General features: G+C 40.3%; 1 protein-coding gene across 4 annotated transcripts in view; it reads right to left on the reverse strand.

Moving 5' to 3' along the window:
* Window positions 1-13,891, reverse strand: part of mad1l1 (mitotic arrest deficient 1 like 1) — a 1,014,619-nt gene that overhangs the window by 998,773 nt on the left and 1,955 nt on the right. For all 4 annotated transcript variants that reach the window (XM_073061007.1, XM_073061009.1, XM_073061006.1 and 1 more), the window contains exon 2: window positions 2,664-2,825. In XM_073061007.1, coding sequence (XP_072917108.1) covers window positions 2,664-2,813 — 150 coding nt within the window. In that variant the 5' untranslated portion in view covers window positions 2,814-2,825. The remainder of the gene's footprint in view (window positions 1-2,663; window positions 2,826-13,891) is intronic.

The raw sequence follows: 13,891 nt of genomic DNA on the forward strand, positions 1-13,891 counted from the left end.
TCAACATCACTTCCTTATTTTTATACCCTAGCCTCTATTGATAAAACTGAGAATCATGTATTTCTTATAAACTGCTTTCCAATCCTGCCTCCTCTGAAGACATCTATAAACACACCCATATGGCCCCTTTGCTCCTGCACCCCATTTAGAGAAGTAATCTTTTTGCTATGTTACCCTCTCCTCTTTTCTCCTATCAAAATGCATCTCATAATTGTTCCACACCTCTGCTTTTCAACTGTGTCCTGGTATAATCTAACACTGTTTTCTGCATAATTTACAACATTGCCAAATATTATGTCATCTACAAATTTAGAAACTGGCTTGCATCCCGAAGTCTTGGGAATAAATATAGATCTAAAAAAAGACATCGATCCCCAAAACCAATCATGGGAAATCACCACTAATCACCTCCTTCTATCCATAAAACCCTGACCCTCTCTTTATTACTTAATTAAATTTGTATCCATGCCATGAATGACCCCCTTATATCATTTTCAGCTTAACCCTGTTTCCCTGCTCTTTATCAAAACCATTCTGGAAATTCGTGTATACCACAATGAAGGCAAAAAAGAACATTGTATTTGTTAAATACAATTTGCCCTTAGCAAATTCTTGCTGGTTTACTTTAAGTTACCTTAAGGTGGCAATTAATCCCATCCTAAATCTATGTTTCCAAAAGCCTTCTCACCACTGAGATTAAGCTATTGGCTTGTGGTTATTGGGCACATCCTTGCTTTTTTGTTTGAAAGGTGAAAGGTTTCTAAATTTGTGAAAGGTGTATCAACCTCCATCTCTTTAACATTACTCCAGTATCCAAAAGTATTGGAAGATCAGTTTTCTCACACACTTCTCTCAAATTCTTTGACTATTTTAAGTTTAGTCAACAGTGCTATCAATTATTAACATTTTCAGTGTCTCCAAAATGTCAGCAGTTCCTTGTCTTTCTCCCTCCTTTCTTAAATATCAAAGTCACATCTGCTGTCCTCCAGTCTACTGGAACTATTCAGGAACTTTAGAATTTTGAAAGATAACTCGAACATCAATTATCACCACAGCATACACTTGTTCTCATTTCTTATGGTCTATATTCTAACATTACCACCTGCAGATCCTCCTCTATGTCACATAACATCCTGACTTGGGAATACATTGTAGTTCGTTCTTAAAAGCACCCTCAAATTCAGTACTCAAAAGGCTGTGGAGGCACCTTCACTGAAAGATTTAAAACGTGGATTCATTGTGTTAACAAAAAATTAAGCATGATCAACAATTGCTGGCTTCAGTTGCTGAAGTTCCTGCAGGCCAAGGATTATTTCACTAACTGAATGTTTACTCAAGACAACTCATGCCAAATTAGTCATTTCTTTTAACAAAAGTCTTAAAGCAACAAAGCAACTCTGCATAGGAGAAGCAAGACAAAAATCAAAGATGGCTCAATTTTCAGATCAAGTTTCTCTCTGACTGTCACTCCTATTGTCAGATGTCTGCTCAGTTCAAAAGCAACAGTGGAGAACTAGTTCACTGAGATAACACTACTCTAAAAAGGACAACATAAATAGTCTGGAATACTGCCTGCAAAGAGATTCCTCAGTTAAACCCCAAGGTCCATTATTGCACTCTCTTCATAAAGTATTTATTATTTGAAGAGAAAAAGAAATTCAACACCATGGGGTAATAAAAATGGTAAAGCAATAGGTTAGCTCAAAGTCAGCAAAGTCATGTTGGCCTGAATAACCTCCTTATATGCTTTTCCCATCAATAATCTTGTGGTTCATCCACTCCACTCAAAGAACACTCACCTCTGGACCAACACATTAAACACTTAAATATCATTGCTTTAACTGAACGTGACCATGAATGCAACTTTGGTTTCATGTGCTTTTGCAAGACTGGCATCATGGTGCTACAGTTAGTGCAGCTGCTGTACAGGTCAAGAGGACTGATCTCCAATGCTTTCAAAGGTTTCAAAGGTACATTTAATGTCAGAGAAATGTATACAATATACATCCTGAAATGCTTTTTCTTTGCAACCATCCACGAAAATGTAAGAGTGCCCCCAAACAATGAATGGCAGTTAAATGTTAAAACCCCAAAGTCTCCCCCAGCTTCCCTGCCTCCCGCACATAAATAGCAGCAAAGCAACGACCCACTCCTCCCCCCACCTATTGCTAGTGTGACAAAATGTAACTTACAGCATATCTCAAAGTGGCAAAAAAATAAAATGTTTGGGGTAAGACAATAAATTAATCAAGGCTTGAAAAAAAGACATTACCAGCAACCTCAAAGGGAAAATAAGCTCAATAATCCTCCAGAAAAATAGATGAGGGCCTTAGATTTTTTTTCAACTTTCTCCTCTTTCCACCCCACAAATTCTTGCTACTTTTATTTCCTCCCCCAAAGCATCATTGTACATACGTTACAAAACACATAACTCTCAGTAATCAGAAATAAACCATCTTAGCTGTCGGATTCTGTGGAAATCTATAGCATTGAACTACCCACTGAATTAATTTCCTGAATGAGCATTATTTGAGCCATAATACAACTGAAATGTCCACACTGCACTGGATTGCAGAAGTCTTTAATTCAAAGAGAAAACTAAAATACAAAGTAATGTTTACTACCATCAGTACCACAGTGACACTGCAGAACAATGTACTAACCTCAAGCCTCTGCTGGTATTGCAGTAGCAAAAGCCGTGAAGTTGAGCTTGGCTCGCCTGTGCTGTGCACAGGTGCCGAACTTAGTGACAAGAAGTTGTTGAAGGAACGCAAGGTGGAGACAACAGTGGTATTCTCTCCTGGATCATCCATTCTAACTTTGCCCTGTATATCAAAGAAAACAATTCAGAGAAAAAAAGTTTATTCAAAGGTACACTGTACATCATCCAAAACTGATAAAAATACACAAAAGAAGAAAATTTTGGGGGGAAAAACCCTGCAGGTCAGACAGGATCTGTGGTACGAAAAACAGTTACAATTTCAGATCGAGGACACTTCATTGGAGCTGAGAAAGAGAGAAACAAGCCTCTAGGTGGTAAAGAAGGTGGAGAGGCCAATGAGTGCAGCAAAGAGCATTTCTCTGATCAGGTGATATAAATTGTTAACAAAATATTGCTAAAGAATAGTTTGCATGGGGGGGGGGGGGGGAATCAGAATTGTACAGCACAGAAACATGCTCTTCAGCCCAAGTCATCCATGGTGACTGTGATGTCCACCTACATTAGTACAAATTGGCTGCATTAGGTCCATATCACCCTAATCCGCTCTTATCCAAGTACCTGTTCAAGTGCCCTTTAAACACTATCATTGTATCTGCCTCTATCACTTCATGGCAACTCATTCCTGCCTGCATGAAAAACATGAGTCTCAGACCCCTTTAAGTTTTAAATCCCACATCTAAGGAAAAAGATTTTATCTTTGCACCTCATAATTTTATAAACCTCAGTAAGGGCACACCTCAGCTTCCTAAATAAGAAACACAGCTTATCTAATCGTGCTTTTAAGTGCTCTGTTCCAGACAACATCGTGGTAAAGTGCTTCTGCATTCTCTCTGTTACCACCATGTCCTTCCTGCAGTGCAAAAGACAGAACAAGCACCCTGATGTTTTACACACCTACAAAATGACATTGGAACTGTTATACTCAGTGCCTCAGCTGATGAGGACAAGTATGCCAAATGTCTTCTTCATTATCTTTTTGTCAGGAAGCTCTGAACTTGCACTCCAAGGTTTCTCTGCACATCAACTCTCCTTAGATTATTTCCATTTATTTTTTATGTTCTGGTAGGATATGACACACTAAATCCTTTGCTTCAGTGGGCTGGATTAAATTCTGTCACTGCCCAACACAACCATTCATATCCCCCTTCCTTCCTTTCACAACCTTCTTCACAATCTACTACTCCATCAGATTTCCAGGCAGGGAAATCTTTGACTACTATCCTCTAACTCCCATTGCCAAGCCCTAACCTCCAAGACCAGCTTTTGTTAAAACCTTACAGAAGTTCATGTACACTACCATATCTTCATCAATTTTCTTAGTAACCTCTCAAAAATCTCCATCAGATTGTGAAATAGGATTTCTTCAAAAATCATATTGATTCCTAATCAGTCTCTGGCTTCCCAAATGAACATCAATCCTAGACCTTAGGAAAATTTCTAATAATTTCCCTCAGGTTCACCAGTATATAGCTTCTCAGCTTTACCCTTTTTGTAATAGAACAAAATTAGCTATACGCCAGTTTTTGGTAACTCACTTGTGGCCGACAAAGATGCTTAAATCTCCAATCTGATCTTTTGTTTCCCAGAAATCTTGGAACAGATCCCATTAGGTCTTAGGGACTCATGCATGTTAATGTGTACCAATATTTCTAACATTCATCCTACCTGACACAGACATGTTCCAAAACATCAGCATACCCGTCCCCTCACTCTCTATTTGCACTTCCCTCTACCTGGCAATTACCAATGGAAGTGCTCATTTCAGATTCCACTAAAATCTTCTGGTTCCACACTTAAGAATTTCCTTTTAGTCTCTGAAGGGAACTATTCATTCCAAAATTACCCATTTACTTCTAATCTACTTTGAAAAGTTTTTGGTGTTTCTCCTTATTCCTACTTGCCAAGATTATTAAAAGTCCTCTTTTTGCACTCCAAATTTCTCACCATTCCCTATTAACCTCAAAGGGTTCCCTCAGTATCAAATGCCTAGGAACAGACAAGTTATGAAAGTGTTTAATTGGAGCAAGGGGAAATATGAAGCTATCAGGCAAGAACTTGGAAGCATAAATTGGGAGCAAATGTTCTCAGAGAATTGTATGGCAGAAATGTGGTAAATATTCAGGGGATATTTGTGTGGCGTTCTGCATAGATACATTCCAATGAGACAGGGAAAAGATGGTAGGGTAGAGGAACTATGGTGTACAAAGGCTGTTGAAAATCTAGTCAAGAGGAAAAGAAAAGCTTACGAAAGGTTCAAAAAACTAGGTAATCATAGAGATCTAGAAAATTATAAGGCAAGCAGGAAGAAGCTTAAAAATGAAATTAGGAGAGACAGAAGGGGCCATGAGAAGGCCTTGGTGGACAGGATTAAGGAAAACCCCAAGGCATTCTACAAGTACATGTGGAGCAAGAGGATAAGATGTGAGAGAATAGGACCAATCAAGTGTGACAGTGGAGAAGTGTGTATGGAACCGGAGGAGATAGCAGAGATACTTAATGAATACTTTGCTTCAGTATTCACTACAGAAAAGGACCTTGGCGACTGTAGGGATGACTTACAACAGACTGAAAAGCTTGAGCATTGCAGACATTAAGAAAGAGGATGTGCTGGAGCTTTTGAAAAGTATCAAGTTGGATAAGTCTCTGGGACCGGATGAGATATACCCCAGGCTACTGTGGAAAGAGAGGGAGGAGATTGCTGAGCCACCGGCAACGATCTTTGCACCTTCAATGCAAACAGGAGAGGTTCCGGAGAATTGGAGGGTTGCAAATGTTCCCTTATTCAAGAAAGGGAGCAGAGATAGCCCAGGAAATTATAGATGTGAGTCTTACTTCAGTGGTTGGTAAGTTGATAGAGAAGATCCTGAGAGGCAGGATTTATGAATATTTGGAGAGGCATAATATGATTAGGAATAGTCAGCATGGCTTTGGGAAGGGCAGGTCATGCCTTACGAGCCTGACTGAATTTTTTGAAGAGGTAACTAAACATATTGATGAAGGTAGAGCAGTAGATGTAGTGTATATGGATTTCAGCAAGGCATTTGACAAGGTACCCCATGCAAGGCTTATTGAAAAAGTAAGGAAGCATAAGATCCAAGGGGACTTTGCTTTGTGGATCCAGAACTGGCTTGCCCACAGAAGACAAAGTGTGATTGTAGACAGGTCATATTCTGCACGGAGATCGGTGACCAGTGGTGTGCCTCAGAGATCTGTTCTGGCACCCCTTCTCTTTGTGATTTTTATAAATGACCTGGATGGGGAAGTGGAGGGATGGGTTAGTAAATTTGCTGATGACACAAAGGTTCGGAGTGTTGTGGATAGTGTGGAGGGCTGTCAGAGGTTACAGTGGGACATCGATAGGATGCAAATCTGGGCTGAGAAGTGGGAGATGGAGTTCAACCCAGGTAAATGTGAGGTGGTTCATTTTGGTCGGTCAAATATAATGGCAGAATATAGTATTAATGGCAAGAGTCTTGGCAGTGTAGAGGATCCGAGGGATCTTGGGGTCCATGTCCATAGGACACTCAAAAGTTGCTGCGCAAGTTGACTGTGTCGTTAAGAAGGCATACAGTGTATTGGCCTTCATCAACCGTGGGACTGAGTTCAAGAGCTGGGAGGTAATGTTACAACTATATAGGACCCTGGTCAGACCCCACTTGTGCTCAGTTCTGGTCACCTCACTACATACAGAAAGGATATGGAAACTATAGAAAGGGTGCAGAGGAGATTTACAAGGATGTTGCCTGGATTGGGGAGCTCGTCTTATGAGAATAGGTTGAGTGAACTTGGCCTTTTGTCCTTGGAGCGACAGAGGATAAGAGTTGACCTGATAGAGGTGTTCAAGATAATGAGAGGCATTGATCGTGTAGATAGTCAGAGGCTTTTTCCCAGGGCTGAAATGGCTAACACGAGAGGGCACAGTGTTAAGGTGCTTGGAAGTAGGTACAGAGGGGATGTCAGGAGTAAGTTCTTTTAGAGAGTGGTGAGTACATGGATTTGTCTTCCGGCAACAGTGGTGGAGGCGGATATGACAGGGTCTTGTAAGAAATTCTTGGATAGGTACATGGAGCTTAGAAAAATAGAGGCCTATGGGTAACCCTAGGTAATTTCTAAAGTAAGTACATGTTTAGCACAGCATTATGAGCTGACGGTCCTATATTGTGCTGAAGGTTTTCTATGTTTCTATTGTTTCTGTGTCTATGTCTATATCTGACACAAGCGGCCTTGTTATTTCCAATAAAATTGTCAACTTCTTTCATTAGTCCAGGTTCCCTAATGTTGCCATCGTGCCTCTTACTCTTACAAAGACATGCCAACCCTGAGCTCTTACTATTTCACCTTTAAACAAGTCACTCTTTATTTTATCATTACCTGGTTTGACACAAATATGAGAGTAACAGTATCTGCGTTTTTCTCAACAATCACTAATGTATTTTAAACAGGGCCAAGGCAGGGTACATGAACAGTTATACAATCCATAGCAAAATGATGATAATTTAATGAATCATGGACAGAACTGAATTCAGGTGCCTCCTTTAGGACTAAAATATCCAGCATCTATTTCACAAACAGATTATTTCTAGAATTTCTGATTATCCATAAAGTAAGGTATGCACCTTGGTAGGAAACTGTTTAATGTCATAAAATATCAATGAAGTATTTAATGAAGTGTCAAAATGCAGATAACATAGCAGCTAACTTGCATGCAGCATGATTCCAACAGCACAATGTGATAATAACTAAATATCTATTTATGTTAGAGGATAAATATTACTCGTACCCTAGAACACTACTTACATTTTTCATAATAACGGTTAGCATGTGGTAGCAGTTTAACATGTTATCCAAAGACCAACACTGCTAATATTGCAGCATTCCCATACAATCAAAAACAGAGTACAAGGTCAAGACTCCAAGGAAAAATGGTGACTTAAGGGAATACTACAAGGGTACTTCAAGCATAAATGCAATAAAAGTGTATCATACCAAAGAAGCTGTTTATCCAATTGTTACCTTTAATCTCTCTCTCACACACACACACACACACACACACACACAAGGTCAAGATTCCATGGAGAAACAGTGATAAGGGGATTCTACAAGACTATTGAAAACATTATTGCATATATAGTTTTTCATTCCAGAGCCACTATTTATCCGATAGCTGCCTTTTAAAATGAACTGATTCATTTAAGAGGCTAAGACAATCCAAGGGTTGGGGAAGAGACTGGAGATTCTATAGCCACAACAGATGTAGGCAGGATGATGTTTTGCCTCTAGGGTGCCAGGATCAACAATATCTCAAAGTGGCTACAGAACATTCTCAAGAAAAAGGTTGAGGAGCCAGAGGTCATGGTGCAAATTGGACCCATGACAAAGGTAGGAAGGGGGAAGAGGTCCTGCACAGTGTGTATAAGGAGTTAGGAAAGATGTTCACTAGTGCAACTTAGGAGAGATTAAACTAGTTTGGCAAGGGGAGGAAACCAGAGCACCATGTCAAAAAGTGTAAGGATTGAGGGGAAGATACAGTACTTTGCAAAAGTCTTAGGTACATATAGGATGAGCACCGTGGGAGGGATGTCGGATAGGTAGCAGAGGAGAAGAGCCAGGGGCAGGTTGTGGCACGGGTGTAGACACACCCAGCCCTGAGACACCATTATTGATTGTTATAGAATGTCTCTGTGATGCTTCCCACTCCCTCCCCTCTCCCTTCCCCTTTTTCCAACCATGATTCCCCTATCCCTACCCCCTTCCCACTCTCAATCCACGAGAGACCCATATCACAATCAGGTTTATCATCACTCCAACATCATGAAATTTGTTTTTTCTGTGTGGCAGCAGTACAGTGCAATACATAAAATTACTACAGTACTGTGCAGAAGTCTTTGGCAACCGAGCTATATGAGCCTAAGACTTTTGCACAGTACTGTAAGATGTCATGACCAGTAAAAATAGTTGGAAGGAAGGTAAAAAGCACAATGAGACAAATGGGCTTTAAGGGCGGATTTTAATATTAGAAAATATTATTGAAAATGTAAACTTAGAGCATGGATTAGTACATGGAACTATGATGTTGTGACCATAACATATACTTGGTTGAGAGGAAAACAGGACTGGATACTTAATTTTCCAGAATTTCAATGCTTTAAAAGACAGAGAATGAAGTGGTGGGGGAAGTTGTGCTATTAATCAGGGAGATGCTGTCAGAGGGGTCGCAATGGGGGGAGGGCTTATCCACTGCTTCAATATGGGTAGAGATCAAGCACAAGAAAGATGCACTCTGATGGAATTCCCCATAGCCACCAGGATATTGAGAAACAGATAGGCAGGCAGATTAGGGAAAGGTGGAAATACAACACAGTTAGTGTAGTGGGGTGTCCTGACAAAGGGTCTCAGCCCAAAACATCGACAGTGATGCTGATGCTGCCTGGCCTGCTGTGTTCCACCAGCATTTTGTATGTAGTGTAGTGGGGGGTGGTAACATGTCCTAAGGTGTTAAGGGAAATGGAAGTCATTGCGGGAAGCGTTCAAGATTTCTGGGGGGGAGGGGTGCAAGGAGAGGGGTGGTAAGCAGCACCCTAACTTAAGGCACAAGACCTGCCTGATTGTCAGCAAAGCAGGCACTTCCAAAACAAAGGATGAGGTACTGGAACACAGGAAGAACCATGGCTCTGCAGGCAGTGAGCATTCATCATCTAAAACTTGGCAATCTCATCTGATTTTACCAACCAAACTGACATTATCGGGGATACATAAATAGTAACCAGAGTGCCCAACAGTATCCCTTGACTCGCGGCATGGAATGAGTTCATGCAATTTAACAGTTGGTAAGTCAAGTACACCCTCTCAATTTTCTCTACAGATCTACAGAAAACAGGTTGCGCAACAATACAGCGCTGGCTGGAACCAAACGGTGAAATCAAGCCAATCAGTGAACCTGCTGAACTGAAGATTCCTCGAGGTGCTCAAAGTAACCTCAGCTTCATGAGTGGTCAAGAACCATCTTGGGGATTATGAGACCTTACGTGATTGGTCAATCATGCTAACTGGATTAGTATAAAGGTAGCTTGCCAAACACCAGCTCTATCCCCGACTAACATTCAGATTCCAATAAGCAAAACACTGGGAGAAGAATGCTCTCACAATTTTCCTGCATAGAAAGTATGGCATTCTCTTTCACAGACAGTGATTTGCAAGAACACTGCAAATTTGCAGTCACCGAAGGATTTTCAGAATCAATTCAAGGATTTGAATGATCTGGAAATACTCGAATGGGTAATTAACCAATTTCTTTGCAAGGTGGAAGAACAGGAAGAGAACTTCCAAGAAGAAATAATCAAAATTCAGAATGACGAAGAAATAAAACTGCTTTACAAAATTAAAGAGCAAACACGAGAAAATCTGCAGATGCTGGAAATTCAAACAACAACACACACAAAATGCTGGTAGAACACAGCAGGCTAGGCAGCATCTATAGGGAGAAGCGCTGTCGACGTTTCAGGCCAAGACCCTTCGTGACCCTTTACAAAATTATCGGCTTTTATGATATGTGACTACTCAGTCATACCAAGTTTCCCGGTCTTTGGAGAAGAGCCAAACTGCTCTTCATTTCATTTCCATCCTCCTACCTTGCATTTTGCATCAGTATTTACCAAACAGAAGGATGTGGAGGATAAGGACATCAGTGTGGAGTGTGGTGATTTGTTAAGGCATTTCAATACGAAGGAGGAAGTAGTGTTGGGTCTCTTAAGGAACATTAAAGGTGAATAAGTGCCCAGGGCCTGATGGGATACACCCAGGTTAAAAAGATTAATTAGCTTTTCTTCTCACACGTACATCAAAACATACAGAATAATTTGCATCACCAACTATCATGGTCCAAGAATGACGCCATGCTTCTTGTGCCAAGGTAGTATGCAAACAACTTACTAACTTACTACAAGTAAATTGTGGGAGGAAACTGCAGCACCCAGAAGAAACCCTGCAGTCACAAGGAAAAATACAAATTCCTTACAGACAGCAGTGGGAATTAAACCCCAATCACCGACAGTGAAAAACATTACGCTCGCCACTACTCTACCATCCTGCCCTATTGAGACAGGCAAGAGATGAAACTGTTGGGTATCACACCAATATCTTTGTGTCCTCTGTAGCCACGGGTGAGGTCCTGGAGGACTAGAGAATAGCTAATGTTGTTCCACTATTCAAGTGGAAAAACAGGACAATTCTGAAAACCATAGAGGTAGGGAAGTCTCACATCAGACATAGGGAAGTTACTGGAAAGAATTAAGGATAGGATTTATAAGCATTTACAAAATTATAGATTAACTAGACTCAGTCAGCATAGCTTTGTGTAGGGAAAGTCATGTCTTATGAACTTGATTTAGTTTTTTGAGGAAGCGATGAAGGGAGAGCTGCAGATGTTTAAATGGATTTTAGTAAGGCATTTGACAACTTCCTTCGTGAAAGGCTCATTTAGAAGCTTAAGATGCATGGGATCTATGGTGAATTGGATGTTTCACCATGGAAATGGAAGGATATGAGCATTGTGTAGGCAAAAGGGATTAGTCTAGTTGGGTATTTGATTACTAATTGAATTAGTTCTGCACAAGTTTATGGGCTGAAGAGCCCATTCCTGCACAGTACAATTCTGTGTTCTATGCTCAGACTGTCCTCAGGCCACTATTGATCATTTGTTCACCACCTTCTATTCTGAGAGCAGGAAAGTTAATTTACATGCTAAATGTAAATACAAGCTTCAAGCTCTAACTAATCAATGCAGCTGGCACTAAAACAACCTACAGTGAATAATTTAAGAAGATTCAATACCATATCATGCAGCAGCTCGAGAGGGACTGGCAACCTGAACATCGATGTAAGCATCTATTTTTCTAACTTCTGGTAATTTCTCCATCACCCTCCTCTCTTTTTCCATTCCTCACTCTGGTTCCGCTCTCACCCCTTCTCTTCTCACTTGTCCTCCACCTCACTCCTTCCCTTTCTAACACGGTCCACTGCCCTCTCCTATCAGATTCCTCTTCCACCTATCACTTTCAGGCTTCTTACTTCATCTCCCAACCCCTATCCACCCCACTATCTCCTCAGCTAGTTTCACTTACTGTATCACCTGCCAGTGTGTACTCCTTCCTCACTCCCCGCCTCTTTATTCTGGCTTCTTCCCCCTTCCTGTCCAGTCCTGATGATGGGTCTCAACCTAAAATGTTGACTCTGTATTCCCCTTGATAGATCCTTCCTGTCTTACTGTTGTTGTAAACTGTGATAGTTGATCAGGGCATAATTATCAGCCAACTTGAAAACACATCACCAATGCTCTGAAGTAGGATGCAATGAAAGATACATATGCAAAAACAGCAATTGAAAGCAACAAAAAGGAAATCTCAACATTCAGGACAAGATGACGATCTGGCTGCACAAATAAAATTAAATGGATATGATCCAAAAATCTTCAGAGACATAGCTACAAGGCGACAAAGGCTAGGTACAGAATGCTCAGGATCTCTAACATTTGAGAAGGTCAGGCGAGAAAGGAAAGCCAGCTCCATTAATACATCACAAAACCATTAAGGTGAAGAATAATTCCAGCTTAAAAACTCAAGATGTAGAATTAGATTGTGTGGAGATAAGAAATAATAAACATAGGTGGTCACTACAGATGCAGAATGCAGGCCTCCTTAACACTAGAGTTTCTGACAGAGTATCAATTAAGAACAAGAAAGACTTGCAAAATGAATAAGGCAAAGATCACGGGTGCTTTTAATAATTGTATAATTTGTACAAATCACATTAGTATGGATAATCTCAAGTACGAACTCAAGAGTATATTTAATGGATATACAGCAATGCACTGAGGAACCAATCAGCGAGCAAGCTGCTCTGGATCATATATTACATAACGAATAATGACATGGTAAGTGATCCACTGGGAAAGAACGATCATAGCATGATAGAATTTTTAATTCAGTTTAAGGTGAGAAAGCTGAATCTGAATCTAGTGTTCTAAATTTAAATAAAGATAATTATGTAAGAAGAGGTAACTAGAATTGCAAAATAAATTTAAAGGTAAAATAGTACATCAGCAGCAGCTGACATTGAAAGAGATATTTCATAACTTTCAGAAAAGGTATACTCTAGTGACAGGACATTTTCTATCATCTGTGTCACCATAATCACATTAATTGAGATACTCAAACAGTTCCAGCAACTGAAAATTGGAAACCCGTGACCAATACCAACATACTGCACCACAGGCTATAATCACATGACCCCACAGCTCTTTTATCTACTATTACGATTGAGCCACTGGATCAAATCTGGTTCAATGTGAAAGTGCAAAGGGCACCAGGTATACCCAAAAGCAAAATGTGAATCTGCTGATGCAGTAATACAGAAATTACATGCATGTTTAAAAGTGGAAACATAGAGAAAGCTAAATAATCCGACAAATAACAGACTATAACTAAACTTTGTCATCCTGTCACATCTAATTATGAATGGTGGTGGGTAATAAAATAGTTAATAGGAGCAGGAGACTAAAGAACATGCCGATCCTCAAGAGTTAGTGTCCATATGTCCACTGTGCATATCAGAATAAAAGGCAAAAATAACAGGTGTAGGGAACCTTGGTTTTCAAGAAATATTGAGGCTTAAGAAAAAATGAGGTGCTTATGGAGTATAAGAAATGCAAGAGAACACTTAAGAAAGAAATCAGGAGGGCTAAAAGAAGGCATAAGGTTGTCCTAGCACACAAGGTGAAGGAATCCTAAGGGATTCTACAGATATGTTAAGAGCACATGGATTGCAAGGGACAAAATTACTATTCTGAAAGATCAGAATAGTAATCCATGCATGAAGCCAAAGAGATGGGGGAGATCTAAATGCATACATATTGCATCTGTATTTACTCAGGATACAGACACTAAGATTATCAGCAAAATGGCATCAACTTTATGAACCCTTACACAGATTACAGAGGAGGGGTTTGCCGTCTTGAAGCAAATTAGGGTGGATAAATCCCTAGGGCCTAACAAGGTGTTCATCTCAGATTCTGCGGGAGGCAAGTGCAGAAATTGCCAGAGCCCTAGTCTCAGAGACAAGAGAGGGACCAGAGGATTGGAGGATAGCCAAAGTTGTTCCACTGTTTAAGAAAGG

This window comes from Hemitrygon akajei, chromosome 11, assembly GCF_048418815.1.
Source record: "Hemitrygon akajei chromosome 11, sHemAka1.3, whole genome shotgun sequence".
NCBI classification, from domain to species: Eukaryota; Metazoa; Chordata; class Chondrichthyes; order Myliobatiformes; family Dasyatidae; genus Hemitrygon; species Hemitrygon akajei.